Source organism: Chlamydomonas reinhardtii, chromosome 2 (assembly GCF_000002595.2).
Source record: "Chlamydomonas reinhardtii strain CC-503 cw92 mt+ chromosome 2, whole genome shotgun sequence".
Lineage (NCBI taxonomy): Eukaryota > Viridiplantae > Chlorophyta > Chlorophyceae > Chlamydomonadales > Chlamydomonadaceae > Chlamydomonas > Chlamydomonas reinhardtii.
The window spans coordinates 4,604,874-4,624,634 of record NC_057005.1 but is presented as its reverse complement, the minus strand read 5'-3'; the positions used below and the strand labels follow the sequence as shown (position 1 = coordinate 4,624,634).

Below are 19,761 nucleotides of genomic sequence, written 5' to 3'. Positions count from 1 at the left end.
GGGCGGGGCGGGGGATGCGTACGGGATGGGATGGGATGCGGTGGGGTGGCCCTGACTGGATTGCAGGGGCAACGGGCAAGAGGGGTATGTTGGAGGCAGGAGCAGGTGTTGGAAGTGTGGGAGTAACTGGCTGCCGAGTAACAGGTGGTGCGGGTGACGCTGCTGGTCTTTGCGGTGCTGGCGGCCACAGTCCTGATCGTGCCTGGAACCCGTGGCTGCCCTGCCACCCCCTCCCCTGCACCTCTCCCCTCCCACTTATACCTCTCCTCTCCCGCCTGGCAGTACATCTACATCAGTCGCGAGGAGATGGGCGCCGTGGCCGACTACATCCGGCAGCGCGGCCGCGTGGCCATTGGCGAGCTGGCGGCGCGCTCCGCCACACTCATAGACCTGGAGCCGCGGCCCGAGGACGGCGGCGCGGCGGCGGCGGCGGCTGGCGGGCGCGGCGCGGCGGGGGGCGGCCTGGACTTTGAGCAGCTGCTGGCGGCGGCGTAGCGGGTGTTCGGGGAATTGCATTCATAATTAGTTAAGGAAGTGGTAGACGGTTGACAGTCTGGGGGGGTGGGGGATGGGGATGACCTCGACGGCGCGGTTGCAGCTGCCGTGGGGATGGCGGGTGGTAGGTGGTGGTAGGTGGTGGTGGCACGGAGGAGGTTGCGGAGCGAAGTGGTGGAGGACGTGGTGGAATGGAAGGGTGGGAAGGCTAGCGGGGCATTGGCGTGGCGGGGCGTGGCGTGAACGTTTCGGGCTGACGGCTGGCAGTGTGATGCAGGTTTTACGGGTTTACGGGTACATCGCGCCGGGTGGCAGCTACGCACACTGCATCTTTTGGAAAGCCCCGCCCTTGCATTGGCAGCTGCCAAGGCGGTCCGGCCATGCGGCGTTGGGCAGCAAGTTGGGCGGTTGTGGCTACTGTTGGGTAGGTGGGTGTGCGTCTGTACGAGCGCGCAAGTGAACGCCGCAGAGACGCCTGGAAGGAACGGCATGCGAGGCTGCAGGATGCTGCCACTTTCAGACCCTGTTACACATCGCGACATGAGTATTCCCTATCACCCTTGAGCACTCTTGCCCCTGGCCTAGGTGCTCCATGCATCAGACGCTCAAGCTGCTCCCAATCCGTGTTCCTCCAGCCCATGGGCGCCACGCCACCACCAGCACTTGTTCGTTTGGGCCCTGCACAACGTAGCGCTGCGCCAGCTGCGCCATATGTCCACAGCCACGGCATTCCCAATTCCAACCCGCGGCGCTTCCTCACACTCCGGTTGTGTTCGTCTCGCAATTGCATTCGACTCGCCCGCCACTCATTCGTACATTCGGGCGCCCTCTTCTGCCTTGCCTCGCCCTGTTTGTGCCCCTGCTTGCCACTCATCCGTACATTCGGGCGCCCTCTTCTGCCTTGCCTCGCCCTGTTTGTGCCCCTGCTTGCCACACTGTCGCCCGGCCATTGCTTTGCTGCATTCCGTTTGCATTTTCTCTGCGGCTGCCTCTCGTGCTCATCCGTGGACGCTGGTCACCTTTCTGCAGGTGCGATGTGGCTCTACCTCGCGAGTGTGGCGTTGCGGTGTGTCTGTGTGGTGCTATCGCCTGGCCGGGCGCCCGGAGCGTGAGGAATGCGCGTCAGCAAACTTCCAGCCAGCCAGCAACTCGTCGGTACAGTAACTCCGGCGTTCGACCAGCCGCGCACTCTTGCCCTACCGCTGCCCATTGTTTGCCATTTGCTGGGTATGGGAATCAGCTGCGCCCTACGGGACTTTGCCAACTTGCCTTACCACTGTCCCATCACACGTCCACAGCCACGGAGCCAAATCCGCCAAACAGTACCCTAGCAGGCGTCTAAGCAGGCGCCCGTGCATCCCCCTGCGTGCAGCCGGCCTACGTCAGGCTGTGTGTGTGCCGCGCCGTTCGCGGGATCGCCTCTGCCTAGGCTATGCCTTTTGCCTTGTCAGCATGCCGCGCCCTGCTGTTGCCCCTGCCCGTCACACAGTCGCCCGGCCACTGCTGTGCTGCAGCCTGTTTGCATCCAGTGCTCGTATCTTGTAGATGCCCTCAGGCACCCGGCATCTACACATGCGTAGATGACCCTGACCGCGGCATCTACACTTAAGCCCCCAAGCCCCCCAAAACGTCTACGCTTCCCCCATTTTTGCGCCAAAACCGGCCAAGAACGTCTACACCTGCGTAGATGCGCGGCACCCAGCCCCAAAACATTTCTCCGCCTTCGGCGGATTTTGGGCACATTTCTACAGTGTAGATGGAAGATACGAGCACTGTTTGCATCTTCCTGGTGTTTATCAATGGGCGCTCATCCGTGGACGCTGGTCGCCTGCCTGCAGGGGTGACGCGACTCGCCGACTCTGCTTCACGAGTGTGCCGTTGCTGTGTGTGTGTGTGTGTGTGTGTGTGTGTGTGTGTGTGTGTGTGTGTGTGTGTGTGCGCGCCTTTCTCCTGGCCGGGCGCCCAGAGCGTGAGGATTGAGGAATGCGCGTCAGCAAACGACCGGTACCCAAGTAAGCCGGTACCAGCCTGCCAGCCAGCCATGCCAGCAAGTCAGCGATGTCTCGGTACAGAAGTAGAATAACTCCGGCGTTGTAACAGTTGCGCGCTCATGCCTTTGACGTCGCAAGTTGGATATTGACTGCTAGGGTCTCAGAATACGGTACGCGGGACTACGCCAACCGGCCTCTTACCCTGTCCCATCGCGCTCACTCCACAACGGGATCCGGATAAATACCTCGCACACTCGCACGCCCATGCCCCCACCCGCCCCGCCCGCGCACGCACCCACCCATGCCCACCATTCGCACGCAAATTACGCCCACCGCATGCACACGCCTAACTATCCGCAGCCTCCTATGCACTTGGACTATCACTCGCAATCCCCATAAGAGCCGTAGGCTTGAAGTACCGTAACACGCTAACCTGATCACAAGATGGAGCGTTGCCTGTGGACGTGCCGATCGCGTTGCGCAGGCACAACCCGCGCGTACAAACGATGCAAAACACACGCGCGCGCACGCTGCTCCTTGCAAGGTTGCAACAACAGCGAGTCTATATGTAAGTAAGTATGTAAGTATGTATGTTTGAGAGCCCCGGCGCATCAGCAGGCGGCGGCGGCGGCGGCAGCGACTGCGGTGCCTGAGGCAGCCATGGGACTGCACGGCGCACCGTCCGCGGCGACACAGGCCTTGAAGCTCCATGACGCCTCCTCATATTGTGCCTAGCACGCCGCGCATGGCCGCTGCCCCATGACTTGATTGCTGCCGGCGCCGCCTACTGCATCTGCCCGTGGCTGCTCCTGCTGTCCCGCGGCCCCGGCTGCCGCATTGCCTCACCCGATTGCGAGCGACCCCGCAGCGGCCGGCGGCGGCAGGTGCCACTTCACAGCGGCGCCCGCCGCCAGCAACCCCAACCCTGTGTGTGGCGTGAGCCCTGTCAACCGCCGCCGCAGCCCCGCCTTTTTGCATCCGCGCCGGCGCCTCAAGCCCCCGTCTACTGGGTGTGTGCCTCAGCTGCATTCCACACCTCCTCGCTCCACTCCAGACCAAAATCTAGATGCCCGGTCGCCATCGCGTCCTGGCTCTCCAGGCTCATGCCGCCGCCGCCGCCGCCGCCGCCTGCTCCCACCGCGCCAGCCACGCCAGCAGCCTTCTGCACCTCTGCGAACGCCTCCGCCGTCAGCGCCTCCGTGCCCTGCAGCCCGTCCAACACGTCCACCGCCTCGCCGTCGCCACCGCCGCCGCCTCCCGCCATCACAACGATGCTTGGGTCGGAGGCGCTAGTGTGGTCCAGGCGCCCGTCGCCGGCGGCGCCCAGCCCTGGCATGTCCAGCCCCGCCGCCGCCGCATCCAGCCCCTGCGGCCCCTGATCGCCCAGGCCGTGGTCCTCCCGCTCCGCGGCAATGATGGCGGCGTCCGCCGCCGCGTCCGCGTCCGCGTCCAGAGAGGCGGCGGTGGTGGCAGTGGTGGCAGCGGCGCCGCCCTGGCCCCGAGGCAGCGGCACAACGATGTCGGCCGCCGCGGTGTCGGCGGCGGCGGCGATGGCCGCGGCGGCCGCGGCGGTGGTGGTGGTGGCGGCGCCCGCGGTGCCCAAGGCCTCCGCAGCGTCCTCCGCCTCCGCCGCCGCCGTGGCCGCCTGGAAGCCGGCGTCAGCGCCGCCGCCGCCACCCTGCACCGCCTCGCGCCGCCGCATCACCCCTCCGCCGCCGCCGCCGCCGCCACCACGGACCCGGGCTCCGCCGCCACCGCCACCGCCACCGCCGCCGCCACCGCCACCGCCACCGCCACCGCCGCCAGGCAGCAGCGCGGTGTCTGCGGCCCAGGGCGCCGCCAGCTTGAAGGGCGCGAAGGCCTCGGCCGACTGTCCGGGGGGGTGGCGGCAGCACAGGGCGGTTGACAGGGCCGGGGGCAAGGGGAAATGGAGCGGCAGCCGGCACTGCGCGAGGCGGCAAACACATGTGCCCGGCCCCGGAGGTCCCCGGCCCCGGGCCCGGGCCCCGGCTTTGAGCACGCACACACACACACACACACACACACACACACACACACACACACACACACCTTGGGCGGGCTTTCGTTTCGTTTTTTTATAACACACACACGCACACACACATACACACACGCATACACACACATATATACACACACACGCATACACACACCTCGTGGACCGCGGAGCCGCCTGGTGTCGTGCGCCCCTTCCAGCCCGCGACAATACCCCCGGTAGCGCTACCCCGCTCACCATCTTCACCATTCCGCCTGGCCGCCTGGCCATGTGCAACACCTACGCCATCCAATGCACCTGCCCGCGCCGCCTCCGCCTCCGCGGCTGCGGCCACGGCCGCCACTCACCGTGTTCAGATCCAGCCGCGGCCCGAAGTAGTTTTTGATGTGCAGCAGGAAGGCGCAGCTGGCGTTGGCCAGGCCGCGGCTGCCGGCCAGCGGGAAGCCGTCGTGCACGTAGAAGTTGATCACGCGGCGCGCCGGCACCACCACACTCTGCAGTGGTGGATGGGTGAGGGAAGCAGGTTGGCGGCGTGGGTGGGTGGGTGGGTGGATGGGCAGGCAGGGGACTGGTTGATTGCGGAGCGGTCTGGGCGCTTGCAAAGCCGCACGCTTGCGCGCACGCCAAACCACTCAAACCCGTGGGCATAGCCTATAGCCTGGCTTGAGCCCCCACGCACCCTCGCTCACACCCACCCACCCCACACAAACACCCATGCCCTCGTCCTTCCCCTCGCCCGCCCCCTCCCCCCGCTCACCTTGCTGAGCTCGGGCCGGTGTGGGTGTCGCGCGATGCGGTCGTAGATCAGCAGCGGGTGCCGCGCCAGCGAGCGAGCCGGCAGCGCCCACCAGGCGGCCTCCTGCAGCGCCGAGAGACCGAAGAGGCAAGGGGGTAGCAAACACCAGCCCAAAGCAAACCAAACCAAGCCAAACTAGCAGAGCCCAGGCAGAGGTGACAGTTGCAAGCTTCAATACTCATGGGAGGGGGCGAAGGCATGGCCGAGAGGGTGGGGGCGTGAGCGCGTACGGAGGAGGAAGGCGGCGGGCGGGCGGCGATGGCGGGGCTGAGTCATGGGTGGGTCCATTGTCAGGATTGACATTCGCGGGCTCATACCAGACCCCGCCCCGTCCCAGTTCGCCCTCTTTCCTGCGCCACCAGCTGCCATAGAGCCGGCATCCGCACCACTCGCTGCCCTAGAGGCGTGGACGGCCCGCTAAGAATCGTCACAGGTGAGCGTTGCTGAGCGCTTCTTGCAAGCGTTGCACCTGTCCCGCTCATCCCACACATGTACCAATGTGGCGCGGGCGCAGCCCAACTATGTGCATGGGTGGTGCATGAGTTGATTTGCTCTGGTGGTGTATGGGGATGGGACCAACCAGATCAACACTCCCTAGTCCCACCACATTACGCATGGCCCAGCCCAGCCGTGCTACTGTCGCCCACGTGCTACTCCCCAGATCTCTGTGTGGGGCGGCACCACCACCACCACTCACCCCCGCCCCGCCACCCCGGTCCCCGCCCCCGCCACCTCCGCACACACGCACACGCACCTTGGCCGCCGGCACCCTGCTGCTGGTCACATCCACGCGCCGCACCAGCAGCAGGCCGGGGTAGGCGTCGGGCGCGGAGCGCAGCATGCAGCCCCACACGGCTGGCCAGGGCTGGCCGAAGGCGTTGTACAGGTACTCGTCCACGTCACCTGCGGGTGAGGGGGGACGGCGTGGATACGCGAATGGGGGAGAAGGAGAATGTGTGTGAATGCGTGTGTGTGTATGGACGCGCCCATTTCCGTGCCCCCTCTTCCCCCCAAAGGTGCGGTGACAGGCAGTGACTGCGCGGGGCTCAGCCGTGTGGGGGGTGCGTGCGCGCGCACGCACCCACCGAGCATGAGCGCGATGTTGGCGCCGCAGCCGGACACGCCCAGGATGGCGTGGCTGGCCACCAGCGCCTGACGCAGCAGCAGCAAAAGCACAGCAGCAGCAGTGGCAGCAGCAGTGGGAGCAGTGGCAGCAGTGGCAGCAGTGGCAGCAGTGGGAGCAGTGGGAGCAGCAGGCACAGGAACAGCAGTGGGCACGTGTCAGACGTCCGGCGAGGCCGTGCCAAACACACAAGCCTGCTTCCACGAGGTGGCGACCCCGCCCAAACCAATTACCGCCCCTCCGGTCCCCAGCCACCCGCGCACACCCTTAAGTGACTTAATCACCGCGTCGTTCTCTAACGCCCCAACGCCCCTCCCCGCGTGCCCCTCCCCCGCTGCCGTCGGCACCTCAAACTTGTGGTTCAATCATTCCGTCTTTCATGACAGCCACCCCTCCCTGCCCCGCCGCACCCCCACCTGGTCGTAGTTGTACAGCAGCGGCTGCCGCTCGCCCGCCTCCCAGCCCACCACCAGCAGCCGCCCCTCGCGCACGTGCGCCACCACGCGCGGCAGCCGCTCCAGAGCGGCGCGCGTCATGCGGTCCGCATACAGCAGCACACCGCTGGCGCCCACGGCGCTCTGTGGTGGGGCGTGGAGGCGGCGCGGCGTGACGGGGAGGCGTGGGGAGCAAGGCACGACCGCACGCCAATGCACCGGCCGTACGACCCTGCCGTTAGCGCATGCACCACATACTTCCGCCGCGGAGTCCCGCCCGCCGTCACCCAAAGTCCCAAACCCAACGTGTTCGCCACACCCCGCCCTCCTATTTTCCCGCCCCTGCCTACACCACTGGGTACCCCCTCCCCCGCTACCCCCTCCCCCGCCACCCACGCCACCCACGCCGCCGCCCACCATGTGCGTGATGTAGTTGTGGATGCGGCTGCCCAGGAAGCGCATGTGCTGCTCCCAGCGCGGGCCGTGCACGCCCACGCTGCGCAGCGGCGCCAGCACGGCCCACAGCGCCGGCGCGGCGGGTGGCTTCGGGTCGGAGCTGCGCGCGTCCAGCTTGTGGCACATGCGGCCCAGGTTGGGCGGCAGGCACACGGGCGTGCGGTGCCCGGGGAAGGACTGCTCGTAGATCTGACGGTGTGGGGTGTGTGTGGAGGAGGGGGAGGGTTCTAGGCAGGATTGCGGTTGTCCGGCGATGGCGATGGTGGTCTGGCAGAAAGATTAGGAGGAACCGACGAGCTGTGGACGGTCTTCCCAGAGCTTGCACCTCACACAACACAAATATGGCATCCCCGCGTCCCAGCCCCCACCCCCGATGCCCCATCCCCCAAACCGCGCTCCCCCGGCCCCTCCCCCCCCCCGACTACTGTCGAGTGCCACTCCGTTGTCAAAGCATAGGCCACGCTCTTCTCCTCGCTCCTTTGCATTGGGTTAGGTTTAGTTTGGGCTGGTATCTACAAACCCCCCCCCCACACACACACATATCCGCCGCACCTTGAAACAGCGGTTGGGCGGCTCCGCGGCGGCGCCCAGCGGCGCGCTGAAGTGGTAGGGCCTCAGCGCGTGCCGCACCGCGGGGTGGTTCTGCAGCCGGTCGCGCTCGTGCGTCACGGGCACGTCGCGCCCGTCCGCCGTCTCCACCACCAGCTTGGGCTGCGGGGGCGGGGGCCGAGGCGGTGTGTGTGTGTGAGGGGGGGGGGCGGTGGTGGAGGAGGTGGTGGTGGTGGTGGTGGTGGTGGAGGTGGCAGGAGCGGGAGCGGGGGCGGGTTCGCAAGGGTTCTCAGGTGCCTTGCGGTGCCTTGGGGGTTGGTGGAGACCGAAGCCGCGCCGCATGCACACGCAGGAAAGCTTCACACGGCGAGCTTCCACACAACCAGCCTGTCCCACCCGCTCCTGCCCCTCCACCACCCACCCCACTTGTCCCTCCACCGCCCACCCCTCCTGTCCCTGCCCCACCTCACGCCCCACCACCCCGCCTCCCCGCCTCACGCCCCACCACCCCGCCACCCAGGCACCACCCACCAGCCATATGTTGTGCTCGAAGGGCAGCATGGTGTGGCCGGTGTCGGCGCGGTGAAGGTCCCCGGGGTCCTCAGCCCAGCCGAAGCCGTGGACTGCGGGAGGGGGCGCAAGGAGAGACCGCAGCAGGTTATTCAGTCTACGGCACAGCCCGAGAAGGAGGAGGAGGAGGAGGAGGAGGAGGAGGACGGGCAGCCTGACCCACATGGACATCCCCCGTGAAGGTACCGGAGTCGTCTGTGCAGCGTGCACAGCGTCCGCGGGGCAACCTCCCTGCCCCAGACCCCGCCTGGCGTGCCCGCCTGCCTGACCCCGAGCCCCGCCCCCAAGCATGCATTCGTGGCCGCTGTCACTCACTGCTGTAGCGCTCCGTCTGGTGGGGCTGCAGGAAGCTGATGTTGGAGACCGGGCCGATGAGGCGGAGCCACAGCGTCAGCAGCACCGGCTTCTCGCCGCCCGTCATCACAGGCATCTTGGCCCATAGCTGGGCGGCGCATGGCATATAGCATGTGATTAAAGAGTGTAATGCGTGACGGGGGCATGGCGGGCTGAGATGGATGCGTGGCAGGTGAGGGAGGCACAGCGAAGTACAGCTGGGTGTTGCGGGGGTATGGCCGGGCGCGGTAGGAAGTTCGCTACAGCCGTGCGCGAAACGTGCTCGGTCAGGCCTTAACGGCTGGGAAACCTACCTGGACGGAGACAACGCCTAGGTCAAGAGGCTCGCGCAGGGAGTGGCTGTAAGCATGTTCGCTGTCAGCGCCGCTGACCGCAGTCAGCGCTCGATCGAATTGAGGTTCCAGCGTTTCCGTTGCTACCCCTGGTACAATAGAAACAACCGCTAGCAAGAGAGGGACTATAACAGAACACAGCCATTTTGGCGCAAATGGCGCACAATGCTCGCGCTTCATGCTTCCAACTACATATTCTTAGTTTCGTTTGTTCTGTAGGTTGATCGCCATTGTTGTAGTGGACGGTGAAGGTCTTGTGCAATAAGAGTGGGCTCTCCACACCGCATGCTGCGGGTTGCGTGGTAACACGTCTAGGAGGACAGGTTGAAGCCCCGCCCGAGATTAGACCGTGCTTAAGGGGAATCGGTACGAGTCCACTAATGAGCTGCTAACAGCAATAAGAGTTCCAGGCCTGATCCACGGCCTCTGCAGGGGCACTCACGGCAGCTCACGGAGGCTCACGGCCCCTCGCGGCCCTTCTGCTCGTGTATACCCCCGCACCTCCTTGGCTGAGCTCTGGCCGCTCACGGACAAATGCACATACGCCTGCCCCAGGCCCATGCGGCCGCAAGGTTGCGCTAACCGGCAAAACCTGAACCAGTGAACCTCCCCCTGAGCCTTCCCTATGCTGCTCGCCTGGCACTAGCTCCGAGCTAGTACTCTTTGTACAGTGGTACGTACTCGATCATATGCAGCCCGCTCCACGGCTGTGTGGGTCATCAGAGCGTATCCCCACCAGCCACCTCTCACCAAAGCAAAACACCTTTACCCACAGCGCCCCCCTAGCCTTCGAGGGCGGGCAGCCCCTGCTCCCCGCGCACCCGCCACCCGCCCCAGCAGCTCCTGGCAGCTCCGCGGCGCCTCCGCCTCGGCCACGTCGTCCAGCCGTCCGGGCCGCCGCCTGGCGCCCAGCCCGGCAGCACGACTTCGGCAGCACTGCAGCCCCCTCCGACCCCGCCGCCGCCACAGACGTTGCCGCCGCTGTCGTCTTCAGACTTAAGCGACACAGCCGCCTCCGTCGGCCTTCGGCTATATCTGCCTGCCTCGCCATCCAGCCTCCCAGCCAGGGACGCTTGCTCGCACAGCGCCTCTAGAACCTGCTGCTGGGGAGCGGGGACGCGGGCAGGCACTTTGCGGGTTCACATACACCGAGTGCGCTCGCGCACCCGGCCACCCATCGACAGGCTCAAATCAGGTCATGCCGCATGGGATGCGCGACACTGACACAGCCGCACAAACTGTGCACACATGCCGCTCACCCGGCTGGCCGCCGCGGCGGCGCCGCCGCCGCTGCCATGCCCCAGGACGGCAGCGATGGCTCTCCCACACACATCACGCAGGCGGCACCATTACACCATGGGAGCTGGGGAGCTCGCAGTACATGTGCTCAAATTCCGCGATAGAGGGCAGCCGCGCCGCCAGCACTTCCAGCATCGGCTTCCGGGGCGTCCGGGGCCATCGTGGCGGCGGCCCCGCCGAGGTTCACACTGGTGCGCGCGAGCTGTTGCTGTCTACTGTTGCTGCCGCTCCTGCTGCTAGCCATGCTGCTGGGTCTGCTCCAACAGAGAACAGAAGCGCGTTGCCCGGTTCAAAGGCCCGCCCGTGCCTGGGCCCGCTCGCAACACGGCGTCCGTGACGGTGCTATCAGCCAGCGCACGAATGCCGCGGCAGGCGGCAGTGCTGCAGAAAATCCGCCGCCTGACAGTCCCACCGAGCGCTGCTCGCTGGCTCCGGGGGCACCAGGCGCGGCCGAGGCTGCGGCAGTGGACTCGCAGGGGCCCTGCTCGCAACCTGCTGCGGCCGCTGCTGCGAGTCCTGTTGGGTCCGAGGCGGCGTGGAGCAGCACACGCCCTGAAGCAGCTGAAGGGTTCGTGAAATAGACCATGTTTGGTTACAATAGTTTGCAGTCCACGACGCGGCATGTCACCTAACCCGCCTCTGACTGCCCGCGTTTCGCGTCCCGTGCGTGGCTTTGATCCGCCGACCTGTACTCCTAACAGCCTTGCACACGTCCGCTCTTTCAAGCTGCCCCTACCTACCGTGGTGGGCTCCAGCCATGACCTTACCGTCACACCACCACAATCACATCACCCGGGCCATTATCACTACCGCCGCCCATTCGCTGCGATCTACCGGTGCACGCTGCCGCTGCCACGCGCCGGCACTGGTCGCTACTCGCTCCCGCTGCCGCTGCTATCTGCTTCCGCTGCCGCTCCGGCTGTTATCACTCGCCGCCGCTTCCACTGCCGCCGCCCCTGAACGGCACGGTGCTGGGCACACGCAGCGTGGCGGCGGGGGCGCAGGCCGCCACCAGCTCGGCGTTGGGCCGGTCGTTGGTGGCGATACGCACACGTGACACCTGCGTACGTGTGTGCGTGCGTGTGTGTGTGTGCGTGTGTGCGCGTGCAGGGGCGTGGGGAGGCGAGGCAGGCATGCGGTCGGGCGTGGCACGAGGGTTGAGGGATGAATGGCCAGGGGCCAGGCGAGCACAAGGCGGGGTTGGAGGAGCGGTCATGTGGCGTGGAGGCGGGTGCAGTGGGTACGGCGGTTGCCAGGCGCTGGTGCGGCCACGAACACAAAGCGTATACGCACACACGCCCCACGGCCTGCCCCTCACATGCACGGCCCGCACCCTTTACGCACACTGACGTACACGCGCCCCCGGCCCGCCCGCCGCCCTTGTCCCCACCTCCGGCTTCAGGCCTATGGCTGTCTGGCGGCGGAACACGCGGTCCATGGCCACGTCCAGCGGGCAGCTGCGGCGCGGAGCAAGGCACAGGGGGCAGAGGGCACGGTGGGCAGGGGGAGGGGCAGGGGTGGCCGGGCATGGCTGGTTAACCGGTCGGTGGGGGCACCCCTTGTGCCTGAATAGGCGGCGTCCGGTTACCCCTCCCTGGCGCCCTCCCAGGCTCCCATCCAGCCCTCCCCCTCCTCGCTCCCCGCTCCCGGCCACTCACTCCACGAACCAGGACTCGTCGAACAGGTCCCGCAGCTGCCGCCACGGCTCCTCCTCCAGCAGCACGTAGTTGCCTGGAGGGACACACGCACGCCACTTACGGTATGTTGGCACCACACAGCCTGTTGCAAGGCGTTCATATACGACATTGCTGGACGCAGCCGAGTGCAGCCAACCGGAGTGCAGCCAATCAGAGTATATGCCAGACGTTAACCACAAGGCTGACAAGACCAGGACAAGGCCTGCTGCTGCCAGCGCGCCGCGCCGCACCGCACCACAACGCACCGGACCGCACCGCAATGCACCTGCACCGCACCGCACCGCAGTGCACCTGCACCGCACTGCATCGCACATCGCACTCCTCACCTTCCACCAGCACAATTGCCGCTGCGGGCATGGGCGGGATCACAATGTCGTCCTCCACGGGGTCGCCCACGCCGTGGTCAAACGAGGGCACCCGCACAGCGCCGCCGCCGCCACCGCCACCAGCACCGCTGCCGGCGCCCGCCTCGCGCACCCGACGCACCGCCGCCACGAATTTGGCGGCGTCAAAGGTCCAGGGGGCGCCGCGGCGGGCGTGCGCCTCCTGCGATACACACACACGTGCACGGCCGCACGGGAGCGGAGGTTGAGGAGGGCAGTTCAGCGCGCGGAACGGGTGGGTGGTGGTTGGCGGTTTTGTGGTTTGGGAGATGCGAAGCCACCGCATCCAAGCATTGCAACGGCAGCGCCATGCCGGTCGGCTGTGAGCGAACGCCGCGTGTGGGGCCCGGACAACAATGCCAGCAACACAAACGGACACACACCACCAACCGTACACCTGTCTACGTCCCTCACACCCAGTCCCGGCCGCACACACAGCCGCCCCCCACCCTGGGGTCGGGCATGGCGTCCAGCTCCCGGCGGTAGTAGTGGAAGCCGTCCATGGGCAGAACTACTGCGAACGGCCCGCCGCTGCCACTGCCACTACTGCTAGTGCTGCTAGCAATGCTGCTACTGCTAGTGCTGTTGCTGCTGCTGCTGCTGCTACCTCCAGTGTCGCTTTCACTGGACTGGAGCTGGTTTATCCGCTGCGTGACGGCGGTGGCGAGCGTGGACTTGCCGCTGCCGGGCGCGCCCGCCACGCCCACAACGACGCGTTGTGGTGGCCAGGTAGCGGCCGCGCGGGCGATGGCGCGGCGGGCCAGGCCGTCTATGATGTCCTCATAGCAGTCGCCTGTGCGTCGTGCGTCGTGCGCCGGGTGTTCGGGGGTCGTTGGTAGCAGAGTTGTGCGGTTGGTGGCTGGGGGTGTGCGTGCCAACACGCAGGACGGTCAGAAAACACACTTGGATGGGTCGCAGCGTCTGGCGTCCGTCGTAGCCCAGAGAGAACCATGGATCTCACCTGATACCAGCTGCGCCCTGCAGGTGGTCTGCCCGCGTGCTGGTCGTCGCGAGCGATTCACCCCTGCAAGCGCACTGGGCCGGGATAAACGTATGCTGGCTGCATGAGGTGCCGCTTGTAGACTCATAATTTCAATTCAACGCAAATGGCTTTCAAGAAATTGGCCTGGGAACTTTTGGACACACAGGACGAGCGGCAATCGCAACCAGAACAGGTTTAGAGGGCGTGCTAGTTACATGAGAAATAACTGTTGTGTTAAATAGAGTGTTCATGCAATAAGACATGAGGCTAGTTTAGCGTCTTCGATGCACACTCGTTTGAAACATTTGTGCTCACTCGTTCACGGTTCAATTGTCATGTCACGTATCCTTATAACAGCGATGCTTCCAGATTTATAGCTAGGTGCACAGCTTAGCACACGTGACGTCGGGCCAAGCCAGAAACATGTCCGCGCCCTAGCATGGTTTTTGGCCTTAGCGGCCAGGCGTGAGCGAAAGCTAGCATGGCGGACGGCCTTCGTGCCCCCGCGGAGCTCCAAGGCCTGGACTCGCCAGGCCGCGGTGACGGGGCGCAGCAGCACCGCCATGCCAGCCCCGCTCTTCCCCGGCTCTCGCTCGGCGCCCGCTACCTCGCGCCCTACGCCAACTTCCACCTGCCGGCGCTGGACCTCACACGCGTCCTGCGCGACACCTACCACGCCTCTCAGCAGGAGCAGCAGGCCGCAGCGCGCGAGCAGCAGGCCCGCATCAGCAACCACCTGCAGCGCCACCCCGGCGCCGACCCACATGACGCACCCATCACACACCTTGCCGCGCTGGCAACGCCGGAGGCGCGGCAGGCGGTGCTGACGGCGGCGCTGGAGCGGCGCTGCCGCCGCACAGGCATCGCCTTCACGCCGCCGCACGACCTGGATGGCACCGGCCGGGATGACAGCGATGGCGGCGGTCAGCGTGGTGACGGCGGTACTCATCCAATGGTGTACCCCACCACGCCCGCCGGCCCGCCCGCCGCCGCCATCCTTGAACTGCCACTCCACCCCGCCACCAGCGTCGCCCCAACCAGCGGGCCTCTGCCTGACGCCGCCTCGGCACCGCTGCCGCCGCTGCTGCCTTCCTGGCTGGCCGCCAGCCTGGGCGCCAGCCTCACCCACCTGGACCTCTCCGATTCGACCCTCATAGACAACCGGGGCTGGGCTGGATCCGGATCCGGAACCCTCGGCTCCGGGGCCCCCGCTGCGAGCGGCGCCGCCGGCGACGGCGGCGGCGGCCTGGACGTGCTGGCGGCGCTGCCGCGCCTGCAGGTGTTGTCGCTGCGCTCCGCACGGCTGGCGGCGCCGCTGCCCGGCGACCTGGCGGCGCGGCTGCCGGGGCTGCGGGTGCTGGACCTGGCGGGCACCTGCTTCTGTGCGCCGCCAGCCGCTGTGGAGCGCATGCTGCTGGAGCTGGCGGCGGGAGGGGCGGCGGCGGGAGGGGCGGAGGTGGTGGTGGCGGAAGGGGCGGAGGTGGTGGTGGCGGAGGGCGGCAGCGGGGTGGTAGGGATGGCGGGGGCGGCGGGCGGCCGCCGGCGCATGGCGCCGCTGCTGCTGCTGGGCGCCTGCAGCGGCCACGATGAGGACGAGCTGCAAGTGCTATGCTGGGCTCAGGCCGAGCCGCGGATACCGGAGCGCGCAGGGGGCGAATGCTCAGAAGCAAAGGATGCAGAAGTGAAGGAGCAGCAGCAACAGCAGCATCAGAAGGAGGATGAGCCGCGGGATGTTGTTGTTTCCTCCGCCGCCGCGCTGTGTGCGGTGCGTGCGTCGCTGGAGCGGGCGTTCCTGCACTACGCCGCACGCGGCGCCTGGTTTGAGCTGCGCCAGCCCAGCCGCTCCGAGTATGGCTACGACTCGGAAGACGAGGAGGAGGACGAGGAGGCGCGGGAGGGTGGCGGCGGCGGCGATGACGACGCCTGGGCGGCGCGGGAGCGTCAGGCGGAGCGGGGGCGCCGCGCCCGCCAGCGCGCGGAGGCGCGCCGGGCCGCGGGTGGCGACGGCCGCGTGCCCTGTCTGGGCGTGGAGGGGCTGGTGTGCGACGCCAGTTTGCTGCTGCTGGTGTGGGAGCTGGGGCTGCTGCCGGCGGCGGCAGCGGAGGTGGGCGAGGAGGACGAGGAGATGTCGAAGGCGGAGCGGGCAGCGGCGGAGGGGGTGGGGGCGAGGCAGGGACAGGCAGGCGGAGGTCTTGGCGGCGGCGGCGGCGGCGGCGACGGCCCGCCCGGGGAGCACATGCAGGAATTGTGGCGGGTGCGTGACGTGGACGGCGGAGCCCGCGGTGCGGAGCTGGGGCGCCATCACCTCATTATGGGCCGGTGAGTTCGGGGCGGGAGGGCGTGGGAGAAGCCAGGGAGAAGCGAGGGAGAAGCGAGGGAGGGCGGGGCGGGGCGCGGGTGCGTGTGTTGGTGGGGGTGGGGAGGCAGGAGGAAGGGCTGTATGCTCTGAGCCTCAGCGTGTGTGTTTGTGTGCATGCCGCGGCTCTGCAGCACGCCCCGGCGACGGCTGGTGTTGGAGGACGTGGTGCTGGCGCTGAGGTGGCCGTACCGCAGCCGCCGACTGGACGAACCCACGTGGAGCCACCAACAGGTGTGTACGTGTGCTTCACCGTGTTGACTGTGTGTGTTAGAAACAAGGGGTGTCAGCTTTGTACAGCTGGAAAATGGGCTGAGCCCCATGTAGCGCAAGGGGATGTGACGATGGGCACCGGCGACATGAACAGCACCCTTGCAAGCCCATCCAGCGGGACTGGCCACTATGCCAACGCCGTGCCGAGGCACTGACATGCCCTGTCCCCGCCACGCCACGCCACCTTACCCACGCCACTTCACGGTCCATGATATCCCAAATGCACCTCACCCACATCCCACTCAAGCACCGCAAACGGCTAGCCGGGCTCGGGCGCGGGATCCCGGGCCGCGACACATGTAAGGCTCGGGGACGCATGGTTTGGCTGTTGCAAACAAATTCGACATTCTTGCCCCAAGACGCTTGTCGTCGACATGTTTTGATACATGGATGTAAGATATTTAGGGGCCGAGAGCTATACTCGCGAACTGAAGAAAGTCAAGATGTCCATGGACTCACGAGGTCGCTTCTCGCTCCGGCCGAGTTTTCCCTGCCGTCTATTTTTCTACAATAGGTAATTGCAATTAATAATACGTGGCACTCGCGGTTTGTGCCAGTATGGTACTTTTTGTCGACACAGGCAGGCACGCACGTACGCACGCACGCACGGACAGGGGCAATCCTGGGGGGCTTCGCCCCCCCTGGATCGCTTCGCTCAGGGGGCTCAGCCCAAAAAAACAACAAAACGAAGCCCGCCCAAGCGGCGCCGGAGTTACTTACGGATACCTACCGAATACCGAGCGTCGTGTTGCCGCGTCGACCCCGGTAGTCATACTTACCCGCGAAAAGCCTGTAACCCTCTCGGGCGATCGACGAACGACCTGACCCCGAGTGGCACCCATATGCATTGTATGCGCCGCGCCCTGGGCGCGCTACAACGTTTACCCAGCACGCCTAAGTCCCATATTCCCGCCCGCTGGTCATAGTCGAGCTCACCTACGGGCGACAGAGGAAGCAAGGGCAAAGGGCGGCAGCGAGGAAGTGTCACGGGCAGGCAAATGGCAAAGGCGACAAGTGGGGCGGCGTGCAACAAGCGACCTAGCTAACGCGCAGTCTAACGCCCGCCTATTAAGTATCACGCGACCCGGAGAAGAGGGCGAGCGAGTGCGGCAAGCAACCTTAACGGGGCCGGGGTTGCATGGGGCCGTGGCGGGCGGCGGTTGCAGAGTCGCAAGCTGCTCTAGATGCAGGCTGGTACCACGCGGGTGGGTGTTTATGCGTCGCCGTGGGCTGGCGGGAGCTGGCCTCCCGCTCCCCGCTCCACGGCGGCACCGAGTGTGTGTGTGTGTGTGTGTGTGTGTGTGTGTGTGTGTGTGTCTGTGTATGTATGTGTGTGTGTATGTGTGTGTGCGTTTGGTGGCTAGCCCTGCGGCGGTGCTTTTTCCCTCTCCTCCCTCTCCCCACGTCACGCCGAGTCTGATCTGCTGCAACGACTGGTGAAAACCTTCTGCCATAACTCATCACACATGGAATCCCCCCTCCTCGCTGCGGCTGCTGCGCCCCGCAGCACCTGCACACGCCCAACCGCGACAGCCTCACCACACCGCTGACAGCGCGGCAGTGGGGCCTGCTCGCAGAGCAGCTGCGGCGCGGGCAGCAGGCGACAGCGGGCCCGGCGGCGCCCACTGCAGGCGCGGGAGCGGCGGGTTCAGGAGCCGGGGCTGGGGCGGGGGCGGGAGCTGGGGCGGGAGCTGGGGCGGGCGGCGACCCGTTCGTGTGTGAGCTGCTGCCGTTCCAGGAGCTGGAGGAGCGTGGGCGGCTCACGGCGTGCGCGCTGGAAGCTTGCATGTGAGAGAACGTGTGTGTGAGAGAGGGGGGGGTAGTTCGTTCTCACCATTCCCAATCAGGAACCAGGGACACGGAGGCGCATGGGAGGACACGTCACGTTGGAAACGTGTGATAGACTCGTGTGGGATGTTGACGGGGACGGCGGCAGGCGGCCCGCGTAAGAGGCCGAAGGGGGGGGGGCGCGGCGGGGTGGCGTAGGAAATAGTATGGCCAAGCCCAACGAATAGCTGGGAGGGGTGGATTGGTTGCGCGGGAGGCGGCTGCGTGCGCCTCTTCCTCCCCCACGCTCCTCACCTGCGATCCCTTCGTCCATACAACTTCATTTTACATGGTCTCCACGCACGCGCTGGCCTACAGGATGGCTGACGCCCGGACCTTTTGCGCCGGAGTCCACATTCCCCGCAATCCTGGCGAACCCGAAAGACTCATCGTGGACGCTGAGGCCGCCTGGCGCGCGGCCGAGGCGCGGCCGCCGCCCGCCACCCCCGTGGCCGTACCCACGGCGGCGGCGCTGGCGGCGCGGACGGCGGCGCGGCGGGCGCTGGTGGCGGCGCTGATGGGAGTGACGGAGGCGGCGCTGGAGGCGGCGGCAGCCGCCAGGCGGCATCGGGCAGCTGCTGCTGCTGCTGCTGGGGGGTCTGCTGGTGGGGAAGGTGCTGGCTCGCAACCGGGGCGGGCTGGGAAGGAGAAGGCAGGCAAGGGCAAGGCCGCTGCTGCGGCCGCGGGCCAGGCGCTGCCGCTGCAGGTGTCGTTGGGGACGTTCCTGACGGCGGTGCGGCTGGAGTCGAGGTTGTTTGCCCGCGTGAGGCGCGTCAGGTGCGCCCGGGTGTGCGTGGGCGCATGAGTGCGTGGAGCGCGCCTAGGGCGGCTGGGCGTGTGCGAACCTGCACTGTTTGTCGTCGCGTGAAGGCCCCGCCGAGAAAGTGGGGCTCTAGGGGTCGCAGGGTCCTCGGGGTTAGGCCAGTTCATTAAAGATTGGGCCCTGGGCCGTTGCCTCGTGTGGTCATACCTGGCATACACAGCATCGTTTCGCACGCACTGTGGCCACCCCTCCCCCGCCTGCTGTCTACCTCGCTACACTTCTCTGTACCATCTTTGCAATTCCCCCGTGCCTTCCTAACACACACGCGCAACAGTATCCTGCCGCGCGGCCATGCCGCCCACGACTCCTTCGGCCGCGGGCGCTACTGGGGCTCGGTGCGCACGCTGGCGGAGGCGCTGCGGACCGACGCGCGCGTGCGGTGAGTCCCGCCTACTTGCTCCTGCTGCACATGCATGCGTGTATGCATCCCATGCATATCTAACACGCATGCAGGCATGCTGCACTTGAACTCGCGAACTCGCACCTGCATACTCAGCCTGCGGTTGCGTGCTTCGCACCGCTATCAACAGATACGCAACCTATGGATTGCCACGCTGTGCTGCCTCCGCTGTTCCCTCCGCCGTTCCCTCCGCCGCTGTCACACACCGCAGGACGTGTGTGCTCACGGGCAAGCTATCTCTGGCTGCGGCCACGGAGCTGCGGCCCGAGGAGCTCGGCCCGGCGGCGCGCAAGCTGGTCAAGCTGGCGGCCGCCGCAGGCAGTGGCGGCGGCGGCGGCGGCAGTGGTGCGGCGGTGGCGCTGGCTGGCAGTCTGGCTGTGCGGGCGGGTGAGGCGGCCGACCTCGCCGACCTGGAGGCGCTGCAGAAGCAGGTAGGCGCGCGCGTGTGCGTGTGCGTGTGTGTGTGTGTGCATGTGTGTGTGTGTGTATGTGTGTGTGCATATGTGTAGGGGGCTTGGGGGCGTGCGTGGCGAGGGCCGGGTCCACACGTGCAATGCCCTTCGACCCCTGTCCATCACGCGCTTCACACACGCCCCTTGACAGCCTC

General features: G+C 66.7%; 4 protein-coding genes across 4 annotated transcripts in view; 2 read left to right on the top strand and 2 right to left on the bottom strand.

Annotated features, from left to right (window-relative positions):
• CHLRE_02g101100v5 (uncharacterized protein) overlaps window positions 1-1,034 on the top strand; it is a 3,328-nt gene extending 2,294 nt beyond the window's left edge. Inside the window, exon 6 of the mRNA XM_001699757.2 lies at window positions 283-1,034. Coding sequence (XP_001699809.2) covers window positions 283-495 — 213 coding nt within the window. The 3' untranslated portion in view covers window positions 496-1,034. The remainder of the gene's footprint in view (window positions 1-282) is intronic.
• Window positions 1,035-2,464: 1,430 nt separating this feature from the next.
• CHLRE_02g101050v5 (uncharacterized protein) lies at window positions 2,465-9,336 on the bottom strand. The gene is made up of 11 exons (XM_043059721.1): window positions 9,076-9,336; window positions 8,744-8,870; window positions 8,390-8,481; window positions 7,862-8,020; window positions 7,271-7,498; window positions 6,836-6,997; window positions 6,382-6,448; window positions 6,051-6,199; window positions 5,258-5,359; window positions 4,848-4,994; window positions 2,465-4,356 (listed from the first exon to the last, which is right to left on the bottom strand). The coding sequence occupies exons 1-11, from the start codon at window positions 9,292-9,294 to the stop codon at window positions 3,490-3,492; spliced, it is 2,319 nt and encodes a 772-aa protein (XP_042927355.1). The 5' UTR covers window positions 9,295-9,336; the 3' UTR covers window positions 2,465-3,489.
• Window positions 9,337-10,993: 1,657 nt separating this feature from the next.
• Window positions 10,994-13,686, bottom strand: CHLRE_02g101000v5 (uncharacterized protein). The gene is made up of 6 exons (XM_043059720.1): window positions 13,455-13,686; window positions 12,943-13,286; window positions 12,437-12,656; window positions 12,072-12,144; window positions 11,804-11,870; window positions 10,994-11,473 (listed from the first exon to the last, which is right to left on the bottom strand). The coding sequence occupies exons 1-6, from the start codon at window positions 13,579-13,581 to the stop codon at window positions 11,339-11,341; spliced, it is 966 nt and encodes a 321-aa protein (XP_042927354.1). The 5' UTR covers window positions 13,582-13,686; the 3' UTR covers window positions 10,994-11,338.
• Window positions 13,687-13,816: 130 nt separating this feature from the next.
• CHLRE_02g100950v5 (uncharacterized protein) overlaps window positions 13,817-19,761 on the top strand; it is a 37,386-nt gene continuing 31,441 nt past the window's right edge. The window contains exons 1-6 of the mRNA XM_043059719.1: window positions 13,817-15,794; window positions 15,966-16,065; window positions 17,612-17,892; window positions 18,250-18,708; window positions 19,029-19,133; window positions 19,366-19,585. Coding sequence (XP_042927353.1) covers window positions 13,957-15,794; window positions 15,966-16,065; window positions 17,612-17,892; window positions 18,250-18,708; window positions 19,029-19,133; window positions 19,366-19,585 — 3,003 coding nt within the window. The 5' untranslated portion in view covers window positions 13,817-13,956. The remainder of the gene's footprint in view (window positions 15,795-15,965; window positions 16,066-17,611; window positions 17,893-18,249; window positions 18,709-19,028; window positions 19,134-19,365; window positions 19,586-19,761) is intronic.